The 24,149-nt window shown below is 39.8% G+C and overlaps 1 protein-coding gene across 1 annotated transcript in view; it reads left to right on the top strand.

The window, feature by feature from the left end:
* Nucleotides 1–505: 505 nt before the first annotated feature.
* Nucleotides 506–24,149, top strand: part of arhgap27 (Rho GTPase activating protein 27) — a 28,393-nt gene continuing 4,749 nt past the window's right edge. The window contains exons 1-9 of the mRNA XM_080873233.1: nt 506–1,279; nt 13,773–14,249; nt 16,304–16,546; nt 17,678–17,758; nt 18,805–18,927; nt 20,044–20,133; nt 22,068–22,135; nt 22,225–22,312; nt 22,721–22,822. Of these exons, the coding sequence (XP_080729359.1) occupies nt 521–1,279; nt 13,773–14,249; nt 16,304–16,546; nt 17,678–17,758; nt 18,805–18,927; nt 20,044–20,133; nt 22,068–22,135; nt 22,225–22,312; nt 22,721–22,822 (2,031 nt within the window). The 5' untranslated portion in view covers nt 506–520. The remainder of the gene's footprint in view (nt 1,280–13,772; nt 14,250–16,303; nt 16,547–17,677; nt 17,759–18,804; nt 18,928–20,043; nt 20,134–22,067; nt 22,136–22,224; nt 22,313–22,720; nt 22,823–24,149) is intronic.

Genomic DNA, 24,149 nt, shown 5'->3' with positions numbered 1-24,149 from the left:
ACAGCGTAGGTGTCATGTGTTGTTGTGCATCTGATGTTGTATTTCCCCAAGAAATACAACATCATCACCATGATTCTAAGCAGTAGTTCATTTCCTTTTTACCAATTGTGTTGGGTTGTCAGAGCAAAAAAGCCCACAACCAACACACACTAAGCACTTAAGTGTTATGAAGACATGCAAAAAATAGTCTCCTCTCTCTCTCTCTATGTATATACACATATCTATCTATCTGTGTCTCTCTCTATATATATGTATGTGTATATATATATATATATATATATATATATATATATATATATATATATATATATATATATATATATATATATATAGTGTGTGGGGGGGGCAATTTGAGAGATTTTTCACACAATCTTGTGAAATGGGATCACGAAACAAAAACAAGCAATGAACTCTGAACACTTTTTGACACCCACCCTAACATCACATTTCCTCTATTTCCAGTTTCAAAATGTTCCCTGTGCGTCCACATTAACTGGGAGTTGATGCCCTGCACAAGAGCATGGAGCACGTGTCAGTGAAGTTTGAGTACGAGTACACAGCGAAAGATGGTCGCCGAGTGTCCATAAAGCCAAACGAAAGTTACATCCTGGTCTCCAAGACTAATGATCACTGGTGGCACGTTCGCAAAGACCAGCACACCAAGCCCTTTTATATTCCTGCACAGTATGTGGAGGAGCTCTCGGCCACCGGTGGAGACCATCTTCGTCCTAACAAGCTGAATTCAGCTCAGGGTCTGACTGTTAGTAAGCCAGTGGATATGACCAACGTAAAGCCACGTAAAGGGACAACAAAGAGTCGTCCATCATCTCAGGATGTTCCAAAAGAGACCTACCGCTTCTCCACTTTTGGTTTCGGTGACGACTTACCAGAGGTGAAGACAGATGTACAGACTAACAGCACCTTTGTACACACTCTGAATAATGTAAAAACGCACAACTCGGCACCTCCAAAGGCTGAAAGCACCCAAGTGTATGCAAAACCTCATCTGGTGCCAAAGGTCATAAAAGAAAAAAAAGAGTCAAAAATCTCACTGCAGGATGATACTGCAGAGCAGACCTCTGCACATGATGAGGATATGGATTTCCCTTTGCCCCCACCACCCACATATGACACCATACCAGAGCTAATCGTCACAGAATTTGACACTTTTCCCGAGCCTCCGCCTCCTCTAGTTTCACTCGACACGCATCCCCCAGAGAGGCAAAGTGTCAAACAAACTGCAGAAAAAAATTCCATGCAAGTACCTCCTACGGAGCAGGTAAGACCCACATACTTTTTTCAACGCTTCATTCATTCTGTATCACCTCAATTGATGAACACGGGGGTTTTCTGCCACAAGAGGGTGCAATTTTGTCATGTAAGGTATGGCAGCTATGCTTACACATTACAGTGCTTTAAAAAGCTTTAACCCCCACTGCAGGTTTGACTGTGTTATTGTTTAGCACTGCATCAATGCACGTTTAAAGCCACAAAAAATGCACCTTGAAAATGCTTGTATTCATGTTTTTATGCAACAAACACGATGAACTAGACTTAGTTTAGAAGTTTCACTTTATGCAGCATAAGAGGAGGTTATCACTTATGAAACATGTGCAATGAAGCGCTGCTTTATTTTCAGAGAGAACATAACAAAAACACTGGGAACTTCTGCTGCATGTTGGGGATCCCAGGTGAAGCCTCGGCCCATCTGTGGCTCTAACTATTTCACTTCCTGCTCTTAGGAGAACTGAGAAGAGAACTGAATAGCATTTAAACATCAGTTTCAACATCTCAAACTCTCAGACTAGTAAACTTGAATTCCCATAGAAAGATTTATCCAGTTATCTCTTCTCTGTCCACTATAAACAGTAGAAAAGCAAGTGTGCTGAGAAACACACTGTGTGACATTACGTATTATTCAGATATATATATATATATATATATATATATATATATATATATATATATATATATATATATATATTTTATATATATATATATATATATTTTATATATATAAAATATATATATATATATTTTATATATATATATATATATATATATATATATATATATATATATATATATATATATATATATATATATATATATATATATATATATATATATAAAAAATATATATATATATATATAAGTAAAAGACCCAAAACAAAAATAAAGAAGCACAGTTCTGTTGATGTTATTGATCATACAGTATTTGCAGACTGTTATTAAACCTGCAAACATGTACATATCTCAGTATTTATTATCCTTAACATATTGTCTTGTCTTTTTATTCTAGAGCATCTAAAACTGTAATCTTAACTGATTTTTATAAAATACATGGCAAAATCCAGATTTAAATGGCCTGCTCCTTAAATAGAAAACCTATGAGCCGAGCAGACCCATTGTCTGGGAAATCCCACGGGACACGGGCAGAAATAGGATCGTGTGGAGGCTTGAATTGAGTTAAGAAAGGTGAGGCTTACATGCTGCACCCCAAAAAAGCCTACAGGCAACGACAGGCAACATGACTTAACATATTATTATATTACTGTTATTATATCTTTCAAAAGCTGTGAAAATACCTGAACTGGAACTAGTAACTGTAAAACCACTGAACTTACTGGCGTTAAGGATTCAACTAAAAACAGTGAAGGCACCTAAGTACTGTTGGGAACACAAAAAAAATCAAAGAGAAGAATGTGTTGTACAAAAAAGGGCCCCATTATACTAGTAATACCTTAGTAGTACTATTAATGCATATGTATCCATTCTAACCAGAAATGGGAGAACTTATTTTTAGGAGCCAACCTTCATTAAAGCCTAAACTGTATTTAAAAGATGGACGTGGACTCCTGCCACCACTGCCTTCTACATCTCCATATTCATATGGTGGTGAAATGTCAGTCACAGGGTAACCATGATCTTTTAGCTAACAGGTTTCACAATGCATAAAACGCTCATCATGTTGTATTCAGTAAAACTTTAAACTAGCAAATGACATCATAAACTGATCAGAACGTTTTTGAGGCCATAGATCCCGAGAGCTGAGGGCTATTTGAGAAATAAAAAACATCTGTTGTAAGAAGTACTAAAGGGTTAGCTCTCTTTTTTAATCTAGCTAAATCACTATGGTAACCTACCTGTAACAGGTAAGGCTCAGAGCATGTTTTAAGTGCTATAGAGATTTTGTGCCGAAGGAATACAATTATTTTACATATGTAACCTGTTACAACAACACAGGATTGTTTTGTTTTTAGGTTTTGTCGAGCCAGCTAATGCAGAGAAAGCTAAGCTATGCTGAACTAGTTTCGTAGTACAGCTCCCTAATGGTCATCAAAAAGAATGTGGGTTCAAAGTGCTTCAACATGGGTTGTATCCAGCTTTTATATACAGTCTATGTTTGAAAGCTGCTGCCTACATTACCCATAATGCTCTGAGGAGCGAGCTTCAACGATCACTTCTTTCTAAGTCTACATCCCAGGTTTTATATGCGCTTTTTAATTGTGCTGTCCCGTGCCCCACCTGCTGACTCAAGGGACATCCCTTGCGGCAGTTTGCGTGCGGCTCTTTCTGAAGCTACAAAACACTCTCATATCAAATTCACGCCTAGTCCCAACCAAGATCAACAGAGATTCACGTGTAATATTATTGAACGTGTTCCTGGTTAACCTGAGCACTGAATGGTTGGATTTGCTTAGATATAAGATCCCACCATTTATTGGTGTTGACACTAGTGAAGGAAGGACTTAGAATACCGTTTCGGTTGATTGCGGTGTGTCAGAGCCAGCTCATCAGCATATGAATGCCCGGTCTTTCCCTTCATGCCATTTCAATGGCTGAAAAAAAAAGAGGTGTTCCTTGAATACTTCGGTAAAAGCTGATTCAAGACCTCAGTTTTACTCAGCGAAAGTTTCTGAGGGTGCGGGATCACTTTTATCAGGTGCGTATGGTTCACCTTTGTATTAAACAGATGTGGTTAAACTTCGGGAGGAGCTGGAGGTTTGCAGTGGATGAAACGGCTTTGCAGTGCAGCTGAAGGAGGGGCTGTTTTTAGCTCTGGGACTTGAAAAATACAGTCTGTGGCTGTGATGACACTCCAGAACAGGTTACAAACAGGTTGTGTCAGCTGGTTGACCTTTCCTGGGGAGAGGAAGGAGTTAAAGCGAAAATCTGCCAGCCACTCCCAAAACCTCCAGCTGCTACCTGGTTTCCCAGCACCGGTTACGATCCGGGGAATTGTGATCATATGCGCACGGCAGGGAAACGATGAAACACACGGCAACATTTAACCTTATGTTCCTGTCGGATGTAGTTTGGTGACTTGAAACTTTTGCTTCAGGTAAGTTTCACGACACTTCCCGTCGTCTTTTGCACCTGTTGCAAGGAATACGTGACGTCAGACAGCACTGGGGTTTATGAAGGAGAAGGTGTGTTTGATTGGGTTTCTGCTCAGTTTCTACCAAATGTGTGTGGCACTTTGAGTCATGTAATGTCTACAGCCTCTCCCACTATACCCAGTGATTTGGTGTGCATTACGCTGTAATTACCAGCACAGTTTGTTGCTTCAGTGGGAGATTTTTACCACCTCCCAGAAATGATTTTTGCGAAGCGGTGCAGTTGAATTCCTGCATTTTAAACCATAATTTGTCCTTCTCGTCTCCTCTGTGTAAACATGAATGAACCCCCCACACACTTGTAACGGGACTGTAGACGTGCCAGGACCCCTCAAGTGCATTAATTCTTACCCCACAATGGAGGGCCATCTCCATGGTGATGCGAGGGGGTCTGGCCTGACTCCCAACAAGCAGGGCTTTGGAGCTTTTAATGCCAGCCCTGCCATGCAGTTGGCGTGTGTGTGCATATGTAATGTGCAGAACTTGCAATTAGCCCAAAATGTAGGTCACTTAATGTGGTAGGGAGTTTGGGCTGTTCTGGGCTTTCAGATGGGAAGTTAAGTTTGTCGAGTGAAGCTCAGGTTGTGAAACTATTGTTGTAGAATGCAAACTTTAATTCAGGTCTGATGTTTATGGCCAGTATGACTCATAAATACCTAACTTGTGTCAATTGGCTCTTTTATCATCCAGAAGTACAAGGTTCAATTATTGATGTCTGGCAGCAAAAGTAAACGTGTCTCATAATCCACATCACAGATAGCACTGGAGCCTTTGATATATATACATGTGTATTGGCATTTTAAAAGTAATGCCTCACCCTGCACCTTTTAAGACTAATAATTCCTGGTGCTCTGTGAAACAACATCAGATGCCAAGAAACTGCTCCAACAGGTAGTGTGAGTGTCCTGTCAGGCATTTCTGTGCACAGCACATGTGTACATCAGGCAGAACGGGTGCTTTTAGCTTCCTGGTCAGGCAAGTCCTTTCATTTTCACCACATTTTAGTTTTGGTGAAAATAAGTATGCATATTATGATGTGTTTTGACAGAGTTAGTTTTTTTTATAGTTTAAGGTTTAACAACTTGTTCAGCATGTAAGTGTGAGACAAGAACTAAATATATACCGTGACCTCAGAGAGTCAGACTTAGATCCAGTTTATGCCTGTCATGTTTTACCAATACATTTCTCACATTCAATATTTTACACTGTTGGCAAATAAAACTGCTCTTGCGAAGGTAATTTGGTTTGACTTGGTTCTTAAGTCATAATTTAGGTATTAAACATATAGTTATCTGTAAAAAAAAAAGGACATATTTTGTAATTTTATGTGGAAATATGAGATTACATAAAGAGATATGTAATCTCAGCCTGTTCAGCCAGGTACAGCCTTGAGAAACAAGTGATATTTTTGTACAGATGTCAAAGCATGTGTACAAAATCAGCCCCTCTTCACTGTACAGTTGACTATACAGTAGGTTCACCATTCTGTAGTGATGTCCATATGTACAGCTACACCCTATTCAGTGCATTTACAGTATCTCACCATGCCTTAAGTTCTGACTCCCAAGTAGGCACACTGTTACAAACAGGTTAGTGAAGTCCTCTAATGAAACATTCAGTGTTTTGATGGTTTAAACATCATAAACATTACAACAATAAAATCATTGTTGTGATGTTATTCAGTAAGACCATAAACTATAAGGTCATTATTACAGTGTTTTCTGTGGTCACAGAGCATGGGAGCTGAGGGCCCCCATAGAGTTCTGTGGAACTGGAAGTGTTGTTACAACTACATGAATGAGCCCCTACTAGTCATTAAACATGCAAGTTTAAGGCCCTTCCCTATTCGCAACACTTTTCAGATTTTGAGACATACAGTAGATGTAAAATAAATCTATAACAGGAAATAGGAAATTTGCCAGTAGTGTCCATCCAGTAATGAGCGTGCTATGTACTCTTTTAAATAAAACTCCCAAAGTAGGACACTGGGATTAGTGAATGAGTGAATCGTTTTGGACATAACCACAATCAGAAGCGTTTTTGAGGATTTCATAAATATATTCTTGACATTTGTTGTTAAACATTAAATTTCTGAGCATTTCTCTCCCAGGTCTTGGATGCTAAGCTCTGTAACTTTATTGTAACCTTTTTAAATTATTATTACTATTTTCTTAGTGCAGCTGCTCATTTAGTTTACAAATGCAAAATAATGTAAAACTACTCTAAAGGAAGCTTCAGTCGGTCTTTATCAAGGGATGTATTAGTCATATGCTCAGGAATGTCTTTTGTGCAATTATTATTTTTAAAATGCTTTCTTAGTTTTGTTATGATGTGCTTGCTTACAGTAATCCTGCCTTTTTTTTCTATTTGTTAAGAACTAAGAAAAAGTTCCCAGAATCAAAAGCTGCAAGTGAAGTCCCGAATTTTATTTTTATTTCCAGTGTGTTTGCACGCAAACTGTTGATATTTACTTTCACCTGTAAAAAATGTCAAGGTGGTATTTTTGCAAAACACCAAGGTTTCCATTTCACTTGGCTGGTTTATAGTTTCCCCAGAGAGCATTACTTCGACTGGTACTTAAATCCTCCCTCGCTCCTACACAGAAAACACTTCACCTACAAAGTGTGAGTGGGAGAAATCTGAAATCAACAAACAGCATCAGTGGGTTTTTCACATCGGCATGCAAAGCTGGCCTGGAGAGCATAGATAAGAATGTGATAAGCTGATGGATTCCACATTGGGCATTTATGGAGTCTTCCAGGATTCTGGACCAATGATGAGTGTGATGTAAGAGCGAGTGGAGCCAGACCGATTCAATAGCTCAACTGTGTGCTTGTGGCGTGATTTGGGCCCCAATTTGGTTCTCCATTGTTTGATTGGATGAGCGCTAATGTGGTTAAGTAATCAAGCAGATTGCTGCTTCATGCATAGCTGAGGGCATAGAGTTGTCTGCTCTGCACTGAAGGGTTTTCTCCTTGAATAACGCTCAAAAACATTATCAAAAAGGAGCCATTTACTTGGCATCTTAGACAAAACAATACAACAGATGCCCTCCAGATATTCTCCATTACAGCTGGAAACATATCTCAAAATCTGACACAACACTATCATCATTTCTGTGATTAGATGGATTTGACTAGCAAACTATCTTACTGAGGCACTTAAAGATGCACTTAGGTGCCTTCTTCATCCAGTAAAAGTTTTTTATATTGCCATTGTGTAAACATAAATGAAAGAATTTAGTCCTTCTCCACTGTCTTTATTTCTACCAGTGTGTAGGCCGATTTTATGTGAGGAGTTCGGGTTGAGCTTGCAGTGAAAATCCAAAGGATAACACTTTTTTCCCAAATGCTTCTCTCCTTCCATACAGCACCAAACAGGTTCATAGCTAGCGTTTGTAATGAAAATGTGCCCTAAGTACACTGATAGCAATAAAAGATTGGCTTCCAGCACAATAGAAATTCCATGAATGATACAAACAAACGCTGATATGAATTTCCATGGGGCCACGCTTCAGTAAAATTAATGTTAAGATGAGCTAGACTTTTTGTTCATGGAGGGAAAACTGTTCAGAACTGATCATGGGCTAATCATAGCTTGTGCTAGCTTGTTAGCTAGCTTGTTGGCTATAGTAAATGTAGCAAAACATCCTAACTGGTTAAGTTCAGCTGATTAATCCAAATACCTGGGGTTAGTCGGGCTTGTATGTTGTTTTTTTGCAATTGGTAAAAGCTTTGTCATGCTCAAGTCAGTGTTATTTCAAATAGTCATTCGTACATTATATACACTGGGCTCCCAGTTGCTGTACAAAATATATGCAACATTTTAAGCTTATAGTCCATCTGTAGTGTAGTTGTGTACATTTATCTTACTAGTAAAAGATCCCCAGTTTGATCCAGAGAGGAGACACAAATTCTTTTGGGGTTGTGTCTGTGGCAGTATTGATAGCTACCCGGTATGACAACTCCTTTTGAATAAGGGAGCCACTGAAAGTAGCTCTTATGAAGCATATAGTGCAAAAGAATAAGCAGGACAAGCTTTTGTATACCTTATCACCCATATGTTCACTAAAATGTCAGCTAATATTATGCAGGTGGTTTTATGCACATTACAAATAGAAGATTTCATGCAGGGGAATCATGTGGCCCACGAGTTCATTCTGGCCTGCTGCATGATAAATGTGAAAACTGTATTGAAGTCATTAATAATTCAGCTTTTTTTTGTTCAATAAACCTAAGTACAGAAGTAGACATCTGTCGAAAGTTAAATGCATTTCTGCGTCTCGACAAGTTGTGTGAATATAAAGTGTTATTTTCTTTAGTTATTTTGTTATTGATATATTAAGTTTCAGTTCTCTCAGGCTGTCCTTCACTTTTTTATATAAATAGTTGCAAATAGTTGATAGTTCATTAAAAATAAAAGCTTTCACACTAACTTAAAATTTCAGTTACATTTCAGAAAAACCTCATGTGAAGAGCCACACCTGCCACCTAACTTTATTGGTGTACATATAGCCCACTAACTAATACACCTGACACTCCTGCATTAATGAAAATGCTTTTTGGATGTTCTTTGCAGCACTGTCTTCTGCCGTATACCCTGTAACCTGCAAGAATTTAAATTTCAACAATATAAAAAGAGAAGTTACACTCAAACCTTATTCAGGATAAAGCCAAATTCCAAATCTTCCATAAAACATACCCACACTCTCTGAAGCCCAGCTGGCTATGTTGTCCCATGCAGGAGGAAGTGTTGACTGAACAATTCAATTGAACAGAAACTAGACTTCCTGTTTCAAGCATCCACCCACATGTAGTCTGTAGATTTAGCAACACTCATCAGACAAACCTGTGAAAAAGCAGCTTTTCCATTTCCTTTTCTGGGAAATGTTTGCTCCCCCACCCCCCCCCCACCCCCACCCCCACCCCACACACACACACACACACACACACACACACACACACACACACACACACACACACACACACACACATTATTAGCTGTGACCTACTAGCAGGTCTCAGCCATTAATAAAGTGTAGGCACTAGTGGCACTTAGGTGTAGGCATTAGTGTACACTTTACACACTATATGGAAGCTGCTGGTTCTACATAAGAAAACCAAGAGATTTTAAAAGCTCTACCGTTTCAAAACATCTTACTTTTCCTCTGTTGTGAATATAACATGTTTCCTTCCAAAAAGTTTGTTTCCATTGCTGTAATTTCCTTTTTTATCTTATGGGTACTCAGTCAGGAAGTAGGTTGCAGTGACCTGCAGAGTTTCTGCTGCTCCCTCTATCTTACAGTTCCCTCTGTCTTGTTTTCACTGTGTGTTTCTGCTTTGGGCTGCTGGCAGACGGTTACCCTCTACCCCCCTATCCTGTGCACAGGAATTCATGCATAGGCGTGCACAAACACACACACAGTCTGACGTGCACGCACGTCTCACCCAGTCCTTACACAGTCCCTTCCTGCTGCTGTTGTCACACAGCTCACAGTTCTCCTTTCAGTCTGGGTGCAACTGTCACAGCTGCAGTGTGAGGAGGATGTAAGCGTGTGCTTCTTGGTGTGCACTCACCTCTATCCCAGCACAAGCGGACCAAATGTAGTCGCACGGTTAAGTCGCTAGTTTTTGGTGTCTTTTGGATGGATGGCTCCTCTAGATAGTACAACATAAAGATGGTGGAGATGCAGTCCAGGTTTTGGCCAGGTCACCGGTCCAAGCGGGGCATGGCCCTGCCGGTGCCTTCTAAGGTAGGTGATCATTATTTAAGAAGCTTATAATGAAAAGCTCAGTTTTATTCATTGGTTTGTTTTTGTATCCTTATAAACTTGATAAATGATGTGCTTCCTGTTTTCTCTAACGTGATCACATCGCCCCTGCACTTATTTTGTTTCCTGTACCAAGTAAGGTGACGTACATGGCGTACTAACTGTGCCATGTTGGTTTTTAATGTTAGTTTGGACCCAAACTTTGTTTGTTAGTCCAAACATTTTCCCAAAGCAAAAGCATCAGTTCAGAGAAACTTCCTTACAAATCAAAGATCTGCATTCAAATGTTAACTACAGAACGCACTTAAAGGCTTAAAAGCATTATTGTGTTTCATTTTTTTTTACCTGATTGGTGTTTTTGTGAACAAAAATTAACATTAACAACTCAGACGTCATTGTAAATAGAGTCCACATGGGCTGAAAATAAGTTTTGTTTTTTTTTACTATTTATTTTCATTACTCAGTTTAAGGAATGGCTTGGCTCATTTAAGCTCATTCACGGTTTTGGGTTCTGTTACTATGAGATTTGTAGTATTTGTAATGTTGTAAGACTTTGTAAGATGGTGATAATACAACAATACAAGTCAGGCTGTTTTATGTAAAGTTTAGTTTTTATTTTACTGCCATTTTACTAAAATGTTTTCACCCACCCACCTAGCTTTAGTGTTTCCTTTTTAGTGAACTGTATTAACACTGGTAGTAAGTACACCATAATTCCACCTACACGAGTGACTGATATAACTATGCTCAGATGTTGTTATTGTATTACTGTATATGCGTATGCACAGTTTTGCTTCGATCACGTGCAGTTAAGTTTTAGTGTTTTCTCCAAAGGATAGGGACCTTCCAGCATAGCTATTTCAGAGATCAATGATGCAGCTCTTTCATTTCCTCTGTGTCTGTCTGTACAGTTGTGTTGTTCAGGATCAATGTGTTTTGGGGTCAGCTGTCTGGTTGTCCTCATCGCTTGCCTCATAGTTATATCAAGATCAATAATAAGCCAAGTGCTAACACTGTATAGATAAAAACACACACAGTGCAATAGAGAAATGCTCTCGTTGCTCTTTTATTTTTATCACCTACATTTATCTGCCTGCTCTAAGTTGGGGTACTGTGTGGGTGACCCAAAAGCCAAGTGGTTAAAGCACATAGACCAACCACAGCGAGTCTCTGATCAGTTCCTAGCTTGCGCGACTGTCACTGCATGTCAATCCACTGCTCTCTTTCCTTACATTTCATTTGTTTTCTCTTTTAAGATTATTTAAGGATTTTTTATTATTATTTTGGCCTTTACTACATGTAAAGAGTCAAATAGGATCATGTCATTGACTGGGTGGGAGAGAAAGCAACACTACTTCACTGGATGTTGCTGTTATGTGGCATGTACTGCAATGATTTGGCTTCCAAGGTGCTTTTTCCCCAGAAGTTCTGCTTCGGGACTCTAACAATGACTACTGAAGCCAAAGGTGCTACAAAAAATGGCCTTTACTTGTACTAAAACAGCCGCATCTCTATTTCAAATACTCATTGACAACTAATAATCCTGCATTCCCAAGCAAAAGAACTCATGCAGAAACGGATTACGTTGGTGGCTGTCATTGTACCTAATAAATAAAGTCTGGAAAAGAACATAACAATGTAATTGATGCCGACTGACTGTACATATATGTGTAGTGACTTCCTCGTTTGTGGGGAAGGAAAAACTGTACAAGTCACCCATATGGAAAAGATATATATAAATCTTATAAAGTTTGTATCTGTCTTGTGTGAAACTTGTATGAAAAGCATACAAGAGTGAAAACACATAAGATCCCTTGAAAAATTATATAATGAAACTTGTATGTTTTGGATACTTACTAAAACAATATATGAAAGTAATGAGAAAGTGGCCACTTTCATGAGTAAATCATATAAGTTTTTACTATTTCTTTTCCATATGGGCAGGCTTGAAGCAAGAATCCGTGCACATTCCAATGCTCAAATTATAAATAAGGTTTGCATGAAACATGCAGGTTTGATTATTCTTGGAACTTTGTCAGTGTCCTGATCACCGTGTTGCATTTTTTCCTTTGACCGTTTTTTATGAAGATAAAAATGGACTAAATACTATCGCCCAGTGTATGTGCATGTTTATCGTGCAGTAAAAACTGTCATATTTGCCTTTCAGGTGTAAAGCAGTTAAGGAATAGTACCTTAAAACTGATCATAGTCGAAATGAGGGCAGCTCGGATAACCAGACGATGTCCATGACGGTTATTAAATATTAGCGTATTGATATAATGTCAATTGCATACATACACTACATTTAGTTATATTGTAAAGTTACAAATAGACTGTCTCCCCACCTCCAAGTAGTTGTATGTTGTATTTAATATGCCAAAAAAAGATAATGCCCAACAAACAAAGCTTTAGATGAATTTGACGGAGAGCATTTCTGCTATTTGTTCATCAGATTTTCTGCAGGTATTGCGCTATTATTGTGATTGTGACATGTACTGAGTTACTTTCTGCTGCTTCCTGTTAGCACTTTTTTTCCTTTTGTGGACTCTGTTTATTGCAGTTATGACCAGATACAGCACTGACATGCGCAGGTCTCAAGTCTTGATAAATATAAAAAATGAGACTACCTATGTGACAAGAGGTAGTTTATGGGAAAGTCTGCAGCAGAAAGGAGCCTGTCTTTTTATCTGTGCCACCATGTTCAGAAGTCTTACAAAAAGGAATAGTGGAGCACAGGTGAGAGCACAGTAACTTAAAGCAAAGGTTTTTTTGTTTTTTTTGGGCAGGAGTTGTTTCAGGTACCTACTTGTAACTAAGGAAAGGTTGAGGACAGTGGCAGCCTTTCATCGCACTCACTCTCGCTGGTGTTCTTTAAACAAATTAGTTGTGATGATCAGGATTGTTTTGCATGTTGTGTTCCTGCCATGCAGCAAGTGGACTCATGTGGAACTCTGTTCATGAAAGCAATGTGACACTGAGGACCTAACAACCCATTGAGAGAGAAAATGAAATGAAATAGGTAGTTAACTGGTTTGCAGTCGAACAAGAGGACCAAAGCTGATGCGCAATAGTAACGCATACCCTAGTTTTCAAACATCTATGGTTGGCCTGTGGTTTGGTGTTATTTGTGTGGTTGTTATTTTTATTTTTTTTATTTTTAATACAGTATTTAACAAAAACTTCGCAAAACCCACCACTGATCAGCACATGATCAACTATGGCAGCAAGTGCTAAATACAGACGGTGCTTAAACCCATGTGGAGGTGGTTTTGTGGACAAATATAGGTTTTGATTATTACTGAGGGAAGAGCGTGTCTGTGGGGGTTTTTTCAGCTCTAAGCTACTTCCTGTGCTCTGTAAGATGCGGAAGGCTGACTTATAAAGAGCAATAGTAAGAGCAGTGGACTGAAGACAAGTACTTGACACTGCTGACAATACTTGCGCTACTTTTTTGTGTGTTTACAGGAACACTAAAGTGACAAGATCTGAGTTTGACACCTTCAAAAATGAACTCCACAGAAGAATCTACTTTGTTTGCTTTAAACTTGTGTTTTGTAATGTAGAAGCACATATGAATGAGTCCCTTCTTTGTTTTTCCACAGGTGCAGGATGAAAATCTCCGGTCAGCAGTGTACGTCAATGTAGCAGAGCTCCGGAAAAGCATCTCAGAGTCTCCTCCATCGGCTCCTTCGTCCTACTCTCCTTCCTACCTTAACCCAGAGGGATGGGAGGTGCACGTTGACGACGAAAGTGGACAGGAGTATTACTACCACCCCAACACAGGGCGCACAACCTGGGACAGCCCTTTTGTAGACCCCTCCACAGACCCCGAACCACTCCCTGCAGAGGAGCCTTATTCCCCCTCACCTCCTCAATCTCCTGTCCTTTCTCTGTCCACCGCCTCCCCACCGGCGTGGACCTCAGACTGGGAGCAGTTAGTGGATGAGACCAGTGGTCGCCCATACTTCTACAACCCAATGTCTGGGGAAACATCTTGGGAGCCCCCTGAGCATCCTCAGAGCCCCTACCCGCCTCTGATGGAGCCTATGAGTGTGCACAGGTTTCATGAGGATGAGCGGGTAAGGACAGCATGGCTGCTCTACTTAGCCGCTCTCTGTCTCCTGTTTTAGCTTCACCCAAGGGAAAGCTGTAAATACAGTCTGCTTTTAATGGAATTAAATCTCCTGCACCTACATAGCTAGTAGGACTCATTTTCATCAGGGAATCTCACAGCCCTGGCACTTAATATCCACAACAGTGGACACTAAGTAGTATTGTCTCTTAACTTTAAATGAAGACAGGCATCTGTGCTCATTTTAAATTACCTAAAAATTATTGGTGATGTTTTGTTTCTTCTGGGAAATTGGGCAAATTTGAGAAACAGTTCACTTCAAATTACCACTCACATTTATATCATGAAAAGTTTTTTAACAGTGCAAGCAGGCAGTGACCCCATTTTTCCCCTTGAATGACTTTTCTGAGCTGGAGAAAAAGCATTAATAGGCCAAGAAAGAATAATACATCGAGGTCATGAAACTATTCTGACTCATTTATGAAAGTCATAGGGAAGTCATCAAGCTCTATTTCGGGGTCACAGTAAGAAATTATCCAATCAAGATGATTCCGTGGGATGTAGCAACATTTCAAAACAGGAAAGGGCCGAGGAGGCGTTAATACTTTTACTATTATTATTCTTTATTAAACAGGAAGTGAAACTCTTGGGATTAAGAGCATCCTAGGCCAAGAATGGCAGTATTAACATAGCATGTTTTTTAATAGTGAGAGAAATCAGAGCTTATGGAAAACAAAACTGCATATTGTGGTTTAAAACTTGGGATTCTCTTGCTGTGAAACAGCAGCGCTAATAAAACAGGAGGTCAAGATTCACCAAGGGGGGATTAAATCATTAGACTTAGATGGCAACTGACCATGATGGTATATCACAGAGCTAAGCATCAAAATCTCATGAACCAACGTGCATGAATGAATACTTTTTCATGAATGTTGGTATTACTGTTCTTCAATCTTGAGTTATCAGTGTTTACAGGGAGGCCTGCAGTTCTAAGTAAAAAAGATTAAAAATTGAGCAGTAATATCTGTGAATGTGTATTCTGGTGAAATTCATATGTTGTAATCGTGATGAAATAAGCACAAGTTCTTCCAGGGAGTAAAGGCGCTTTTTTCTTTCTCTGTGCTGGATATGTTTGTGTTTGTTGGGGGTTGTGCAAGGCGGATGTTATATTCCTCATTAGAAATTTTGGACTTATTAGAGTAACTTTGCATAATTCAGAGTTGAAAATAAGCCTTAATTATTTTATACCGGGCCTTAATGCGGTCTCGGGTTCCTACATTGTGTGGAACAAGCCATTTTAGCTTCCTTTAAGCCAGCTTTCCTCCATCGTGGAAACAGAGAGGTTCTGGGGGCCTCTCTGTCACCAAAGGCCGGGTCACCAATTTGTCTGAAGGAACTTTATGCAGTGATAAAGGAGTTGACTCATGATTACGACATTAGGAATTCATCAGAATACACATTCATTTTCTGCTCTTTTTTTTTTTAGCCCACCACAATAACAGCAGGCTTGACTGCGAGAAATATACAAGCATGATTATAAAAACATAGTTGGTGAATTAATGAATTCATTGCTTTTACATCAAGGCATGGATATATATACAATCCCGACAGTTCATAAGGGTTTTACGTTGCTGATTAATTGATGCTTTTTAATGCCTAAAAACGACATAAAGTGACAATAATTATTTTATCCTTGACATAAAGTCTCACTTATCTTTTGGTTTTTTAATGTTATGCTTACAATAAAGTTTGCAAAGGGGGAACTATTTCCATTCAGGCCTTTCATTTGTCTTTCTTACTTTTGCAAAAGAAAAGAAATTGCTTCATTTGAAGCCTTAAAAACTGTCAGAAGATGGATTTTGAGACTTTCACGTAGAACCACATTGACTCTTTTCCATATTTTAAGTGCTTATGCATTGCTTTGCCAAATCAAACCAGTTCCTAGTTTTGGTTTAGTATTTTCCTCGTAAAATAAAACAAAACCCATTTGGGTCACAGCTCATGTGTTGAACCCTGAGTGGGACTTATGTGTAACTTAACGTACTGTGTCTTCATCCCCAGCCTCCTTTACCGGAGGAGGACTACCCCTCGGAGGATTACCCGCCTGCAGATCCACCAGAGGGCTATGAGGACACCCATGCCACAGGACCTCCAGCCCCAATCCCAAAAGACTACAGCTTCACCCATGTGACCCGGCCCGTAATCCCCAGGGCCAACCTGGACCGCAACACCCCGGCTGGTTGGAACCTCACTGTGGAGAAAGATGGGACGTGGGTGTTCACCAGTGAAAACTCTCCAGATCAGGTCTGCCCAATCAGAATTCAGGTTAATTATCCTGCAAAACGTTTGAAAATGTGATGAAACGGCTTCAAACACGTTCCAGCATAGTTACCATGATGATTGTTTGGAAACCCAGTATATCAATGTTATCTGTGATTGTTTTGACGTCATTCCAGTTGTGCAATTATCCAGGGAGGCGTGTAGCTAGTGTGGCTAAGAATAGAGTTGAGAGAAAATGACAAACACTGCATATTTTCCCCATCACACACTTCTGTCCGGTTACTGTGTGAACAGACCATGGATCTGTTTTGGAAAGTTACAAAATCGTCACGTGCAGTCCACCCAGTTTGACTCCTGGACAGGATTTCAGGCTCCATTCACTGTAATATGTTTTTGCCAAAAAACGTGTCATTTTAGTGCGTTAATGCCAAGCATCCACGCCACTTTTAAGACCTTTAAAACAAAGTCTTATGGAAACCCTAGTGTTAGTTCAAATATGGAGCAGTGTTTTATTCTTCGTGGACTCAAACAGAAAGTTTTTGAAGTGGTGCTCGGGTGGTGCTCGGGTCTTGTTAGTCATAAAAAACAAATAAGATAAACATCATATCTGGGCTGTTTGAGTTCTCCTCTCCTGTTACCTAGATTTCCTCTAGTAATAAATCACAGTTACAGTCCTGGTTTGCTTTGTAAAACTACATTCTGTCCTCAAATTACCACTTAGTTCTTTCAGTAACAGTTTCACCTCATTGGCAGCCAAAGTGGAAAAAACTCTGGTTGTACTGTTTGTCTATTGCCATTCTTCCTCTGTAGTATTTTCAAGAAGAAACCAGTTCTCTGCTTCCTGTTTATGCTGCACCATGCGCGCCCAGCCCATGCATGACTGGTCATGTGATGTGCATTTGCAAGCGTCTTAGTTTGTAATTACATTACATCCAAATATGCGACAAAGTCCTCATCTGCACTGAGATTAGCGTGGATACCATTTTCAGTAACATTTTCTCCAGCAGCATGCAGCAGATCATGTGTGAGCGTTGTTTTAGCTCTAAGGAAGTGAAACTACCTGAGCAAGACATTTTTTTTAACTATTTACAGTAATTAACTTTTTCTGTAACACCGAGACATGTTTAACTAAAACAAGTGCATTGTGTGTAACAGTGGATCAAATCTTTGGATGAGCAGGGGCAGACCTACTACTATCTAAGAGATGGCTCCAGGTCTCTGTGGAACCTGCCCGAGGTAAAGATCTCACACCACTTAACAAAGTAGTCGACAGCGTTTTTCATGCAAGATTATCACTGATTCTTAGACATGTTTTTACAGTTTGAATATAAATTATGAAAATCAATTTCTACGTAATGCTAAATGGACTAGTTTGAATACAGCACTTTTCTATTGTACTGCACTCAAAGTGCTTTATACAACATGTCTCGTTCATCCCTCACACACACATTCACACAGCAACTTTTACTTATTCCAGGTGTTTCTATCAAACAGTCGCACTTCGATGAGCAACTCGGGTTTCAGTATTCCGATTAGTAGATGACCTACTCTACTTCCTAAACCACAGCCACTGCCACTCCTGTACCCGTCTACTTACTGCATAGTAGATTTGAATAAACAGGAAACAAGCGTAACTTTATATGTATATTCATAGAAAACTTCTTACAGAGTAGAAGCACAATTCTCTGCACAATGCATAAGCTACCGCAAAAGTTGCAGTTGCATGCAACACTAAGACAGTAGGCAAGAAGAGAAGATCAATTACTCAAATCAATGTTAAGAAGCAGAATTAAAACTGAAATAATATTAAGATGATCAGGAGAGCAGTAAAAATGATACGGTCCTAGAAATCAAATCTATAAATGTAGCATACATTTAATAAAGTGATCATTTTATGCTGCTAAAAGGTTTAACTAAACAGGGATGATTTTAGCTTATTTTTGAATACTGCTAATGCTGGAGTACAGCTAGTGTTATAAACTGGGAGCTCATTCAATTAGCTTGCAGTATAAAAGTTTTAGGGAGACACAGAGTGTAACGAGACAGGTAGTTGTTCCAGATTACCTGAGGGTTTGAGCCGTCTCATACTCAGGCTCTGAAATAAGGATTAAATTTTGAATATGAATTTTAACTAAAGCACTATATTTCATATCCTTTGGCAGATAAGTAGGATCAAACTTTCACTTGTCTAAATTAAAGCAACACTGATCCTTAAAGTTGCGTCCTTTCACTCATTTTCTTGCATTTAATCAATGAAACTAAACTGTGTTTTGTCCCTCTAGGCCCCTGTAGCTTATGGCCAGTTGAGGGTGGAGAATGGCATTGAGGCGGATGGCATGTCTGTCATCAAAAACTGGAGACACACCGTGGGACCTGCTCAGTTCAGCTCTGCCCAGGAAGATGGGGTACGAACATGCACATGCATATACACCCACTAATAGCACATGCTTGTTTAAGCACAAGCTGTATCACGTATTCAGGGTGTGTCGCCTGGGTTAAACAGAAAGCTTTAGTCAGGCAAAAGTGGTGAGGGTAAGTACCTGTTTAACAATCAACACTACTATGCTTTTTAACCCTTATTTAGCAAGGCAAATTAGCTCCACACCACGCTTATTTACAGAAACAGAGAGAGGGAGGATGAGGGAGAGCAAAAAGCGATATTTCCACAAACACCTGCGACTTCTGGTATACAATAAAGGGCTTGTGCTAAACAAGTCACCTCTAGCAGTCAGGGGTTCAAAGCAACCGTGTTGCTCAAGGGCACAACACTGGATTTCTCTTCACTGGAACCAAAGAGTTTACTCAAACCAAGAAAAACAGGCTTTGGATCAACTGTCATCTTTTTGATATAAAGTTTCATTTTTTTATTAGTGTGAAAAGGCTGAATGATGACAAAGACTGTAAGCAACAGTTTATTTTTTCTTTTTTGTCGCACACCTGAAACATAAAAAGACCAGAATTATAATAATAAGTTAGGTAATACAATTGTGTATTTAAAAAAATTAAAACCAAGTGCATATTGTTAGGTGATTGTTGTTCTTCTAACCATTTAATGCCATATTAACAAGGATAGTGCTCAGTATTGAACACTGAGAAAATGTGACAGATTTAAGAAGCCAAGAAACTACATTTCATATCTGCAATCCCTAGACAGATGTTACAGTCAAACTAAAAACTAAGTATTAAGGTGGTGTTTGGAGAATCAAGTCAGGACGTTGCCCAAAGTTGTTTTCACACGTAGCACACAATGCCAGATAGCCTGGGTAGAGCTTGCAAGGGGCAGTGCACAAGACGCTCACTCTTCAGTACATGACCTGCATAGTCAGGGATTAACAGGTTAAAGACTGTTTTAATCCAGAGCATTTGAGTCCTTGTGGCAAATAAAGTCTAAAAACTTTCAGGGCTGCAGTGCACCTATGCATGTGAAGCATGGAGATAAATAGATAACACCGATTTAAATTTACATGCTTGGGTAAGCTTTGTGGGTTTTTTGAATGACAAATCTCCTCACTGTCTTTCAGAGATTCGCCCCGACTCACAGGAGGAACACGTCAGACTACAGCTCCAGTGACAGCTCCAGTACAGGAAACTCTCCTGAGACGCAGCAAAATGTGAGCGGAGCTTATGTCCTGCCAAGGATTGTACTGACTGACTGCTTTTGATGAATTCTCAGTAGCAACAAAATTACTCTGATCTTCACCTTTAACTGAAAGGAGTTCTGTGTCTCTCTCTTAAGGCTTTTGGGTTTTGGCCCTGGAGAAATCCTTATTATCTGACCTCAAAGTGGCTGCGCTATAATGTGGGTGGTTAGTTAGAGAGCTTGCCTGCCCTTGATCTATAGATAGGTGCATCTATCTATGATGGGCAAAAGGTGTCATTTTTTAGATAATTAGCCGAGCATTTGTTGCACTCAACCAGTTTCATTCCATGCATTAAATACTGTACTGTATTGAAATCACCCCATTGCTCACCCTTGCTGGAAACCTGCAAACCCTTTGCTGTATGTTTTTGCCTAAATGTGCATCTGGCTGAAGACAGATCTGTTGTCTTGAAACTGTGATAGATCCGGCCTGAAAGTCACTCTTGTAGATCAAAGGACAAGTTATGCGAAGTTCTTCTTTTTTCTTACTTTAAACCAAAATTGATTCTTCCTAGAATTTTTATCTGTTGAGCTCTCATTCTGGCAGCTGTACTTAATTTTATAAGAATGTTGAAAATTTACACAACCCTGCCACTGTTTGATCAATGCGTATCCTCTAAAAGTAGTCCCCCGGAAATCAACTTTGCACACACTGGGTTGACATTTACTTATATACTATATAGTGGCTCACTGTTTTAGAAGTCTTGTGGTGTTAGCGTCTCTTTAGTGTTGTGGTTCACACAGTTGCCTAACAAGTGTAAATTTCCTGTTTCAGTCTGGGGAGGGGACGCAGATCCCTTGGGGTTTGTTTTAGGAATGCAGAGCTACCTGCTGTGGTGACCAATTTTGAGGGAGCAGCTGAAAACAGCTTTGTTACTGAGACGTTGATCAATTTCATATTCATCTGTTTTTTGGGGGCGGGGTTTTGTCAAAGCCACAGGGAGTCACTGGTGATGGGCAGAAGAGCTGCATTTGGCACTGTCTGTTCAAGACCCCTGTTCTAGAGAAAAGCTGCTGTGCTGTTGCCTTAAAGCCTTAAACAACACATAACAGGACTAACAGCATAGTTTTAGCACATTGTGCATGTCATGTTAGTGTATTTGAAGCTTTCTAAATTTTTGCAAAAATGTATGCCAAGGATGCCGTAAGAAGAAATAAGAGTCTAAATAACAGTCAGGTGCTGTTAATCAAGTAAACTGGATTAACTGATCATCGGTGAGTGTAACCATCTCTATAAAAACAGAAACTTTGACAGTTAGCTAGTCTTCAGGTGTTGAAAAGCTGCATCTGAACAAACCACCAGACTCTTGTACTGTACGGTACCTTTGACAGACAAGACCAGAGTGGAGGTGTCTGTCCATAATCCACAACACCACATTCGGTGAAAAGCAAACATGGCGTATCGACACAAACACCTCCTACAAGTTGTCAACCCTGGTGGTGGAGGGGTGATGATCTGGTTTTGTTTAGCGGCCACAGGATCTGAGCACCTTGCAGTCATTGAGTTGACTTCTGCATAGTAAAAAATTCTAGAGCCCAATCTGAGGACAGATCTGTCTGACAGGTAAAGCTGGGTCATGCTACAGGACAGAAATCCCATGCACAACAGCAAATCTACAACAGAATGGGTGAAAAAAGAAAAGAAGCAAACTGCTGCGAAGTAAAATCAGCACCCTTGGATGTGAAACATAAAATAAATTAATAATTATAACAATTCTTTATGCAGTGTATTGTAATAGAGAAGGCAGTGCTGTTTAATATACTCTGTATGCATAATGCTGCTGAAGACGTTTGCGTTCAACCTGCTGCCCTTCATTTCATCCCACAAGTAAATTTTACTCATAAGCCTGATAACTAAACATGATCTGCTAACAATTCAAAGATGTTTACTGTTTGTATTTTTAGGTGCAGAACTTGGAGAAAGCTGGAATTCTTAATAAAACAAAAGTGTCTGAGAATGGAAGGAAAGTAAGGTAAGAGGTTGCTTTGAGGTGTATTTTGCAAGTATCTTACTCACATTTCTCGAGTTTCTGTGTTACTTATGAATCTTCTCCCATTCCAGGAAAAACTGGGCCCCAACGTGGACTGTTCTCCATGGAGGGGTGCTGACGTTCCACAAGGACCCAAAATCTGCATCATCAGGGGCCGCGGTATAGTATACGCTTTGTATTAACAACGGAAGCGCTCATATTAATGATATGAGCATAATAATAGGAGCTCTGACACAGCATTCTTGCTCATTTCTGGCAGGGTTGTGACTAAATGTAGTCACAACTCTTCATGAAATAAGTTTTCAGTTCTTTCTTCTTGATTTTAAATATCAACTATCTGTTCTTATCATCTGCACGATACTATCACATTTCTCACCTGAGAGAGGGAAAGGAAAACCTAAACTGCAACGTGTTGCCAGCTGAGGTGTCACCTTTATGAGAATGCGTTAAGGCCCTCGGGTCACGAGCTGCCAAGGACAGCCACATCTTTTATTAAAGGCATCTTGATTCTTGGAATGCCGTGCCGTCAGTTTTGTAAACACCTGGATTTTGTTTTTCTCCTTGCAGAACAAAACCAATCACATTGTCCCGGAGGTTGCGGTGGATCTGCGCGGAGCAACGATTGGCTGGGCCACAAAGGACAAATCGAGCAAAAAGAATGTTTTAGAGGTGTGTTCGTTGACAGTGCTCATTTCTAAGCTTGTACATCCTTGATTCCTTTCTTCTCTCTCACCAGAGATGCAGATATTTAACAAAATGAGATATCCTAGCATCAGAGCCGCATTTCAAAGACATAAAACTGCATGATTTCTTCTTCTACTTTTTTTGTTATAGCCTGCTGTGCTAGTTTTTGGTCTCAGATGCCGTAGAAGTATAACAGTATAACAGACAAGCTTTATATTTAGGTCTAATTTTAATTTAATTCAGAACACACGCGGTCACAAGATGTGCATCTTTTATTACAGTTGCAAACTGTGAAGGGAAAAAACTCTGATCCCTGTTGTTCATTTGAAATACTAAAAAAAAGAATATAAACATCTGCTTATGCATAGACTCGTCCTCTATTCCAAGTGTGTTCAGCATCAAACACAAAAACAAACACTTGCTAAAGTTGTGCATCCTCGATTATAGGTCCCACGGGAAGCCTTCTTTCTTGTCTATGAAACAAAATAACCATCAATAGCATACAGAGGTTGATGTCACTGGCAGGATGTCAGAGAACAGAAAAACAGAGAAAAGAGGAGGGCACTCAGTGCCCCACATTTCACACTGAAAATCATGCCCACTGGAGGGGAAGACAATTGACCTCGAACTATAGAACTGAGATCCGAAACACTATGAAAATGCATTAAAAGCTCGCTAAATATATGAAAATTCACTTCCTTAAAAGATCATTTTAGCAGCTAGCAGTTATAGAAGTAATATTAGCTACAATGTATGGGGGGGGGGGGGGGAAGTATTGGGCCACACTCCAATAAAAACTCCTGCTTTAAACCCTAACCCGTCACCGGCGATGGGTTAGGGTTTAAAGCAGGGGTGTCCAAAGCCAGGCCTCAAGGGCCGGTGTCCTGCAGATTTTAGATATCACCCAGGGTCAACACACCTGCATCAAATGATTAGTTCATTACCAGGCCTCTGGAGAACTGCCAGACATGTTGAGGAGGTCATTTAGCCATTTAAATCAGCTGTGTTGGATCAAGGATACATCTAAAACCTGCAGGACACCACCCCTTGAGCCCTGGAGTTGGACACCCCTGCTGTAAAGGGTAAATTAGGTTAGGGTTTAAAGGGTTAATCCTTGAATTCAGGTGTTTTCAGCGGCTTTGCCAGAGTTGTATAATGTTGTATAATCAAACAGCGAGCCTAGGAGTGCTTCACTCTAAAGAGCTCACAGATTTCCTGCATGGTACTGTAGTAGGAGGCCACCACTGCAACAAGTCAGTTTGTGAAATTCCACGATCAACTGTAAAGCACTTGGGAACCACAGCAACTCAGC

The sequence above is a fragment of the Rhamphochromis sp. 'chilingali' genome (assembly GCF_963969265.1).
Source record: "Rhamphochromis sp. 'chilingali' genome assembly, chromosome: 22".
Lineage (NCBI taxonomy): Eukaryota > Metazoa > Chordata > Actinopteri > Cichliformes > Cichlidae > Rhamphochromis > Rhamphochromis sp. 'chilingali'.
This window is presented reverse-complemented; position numbering and strand designations above follow the sequence as displayed.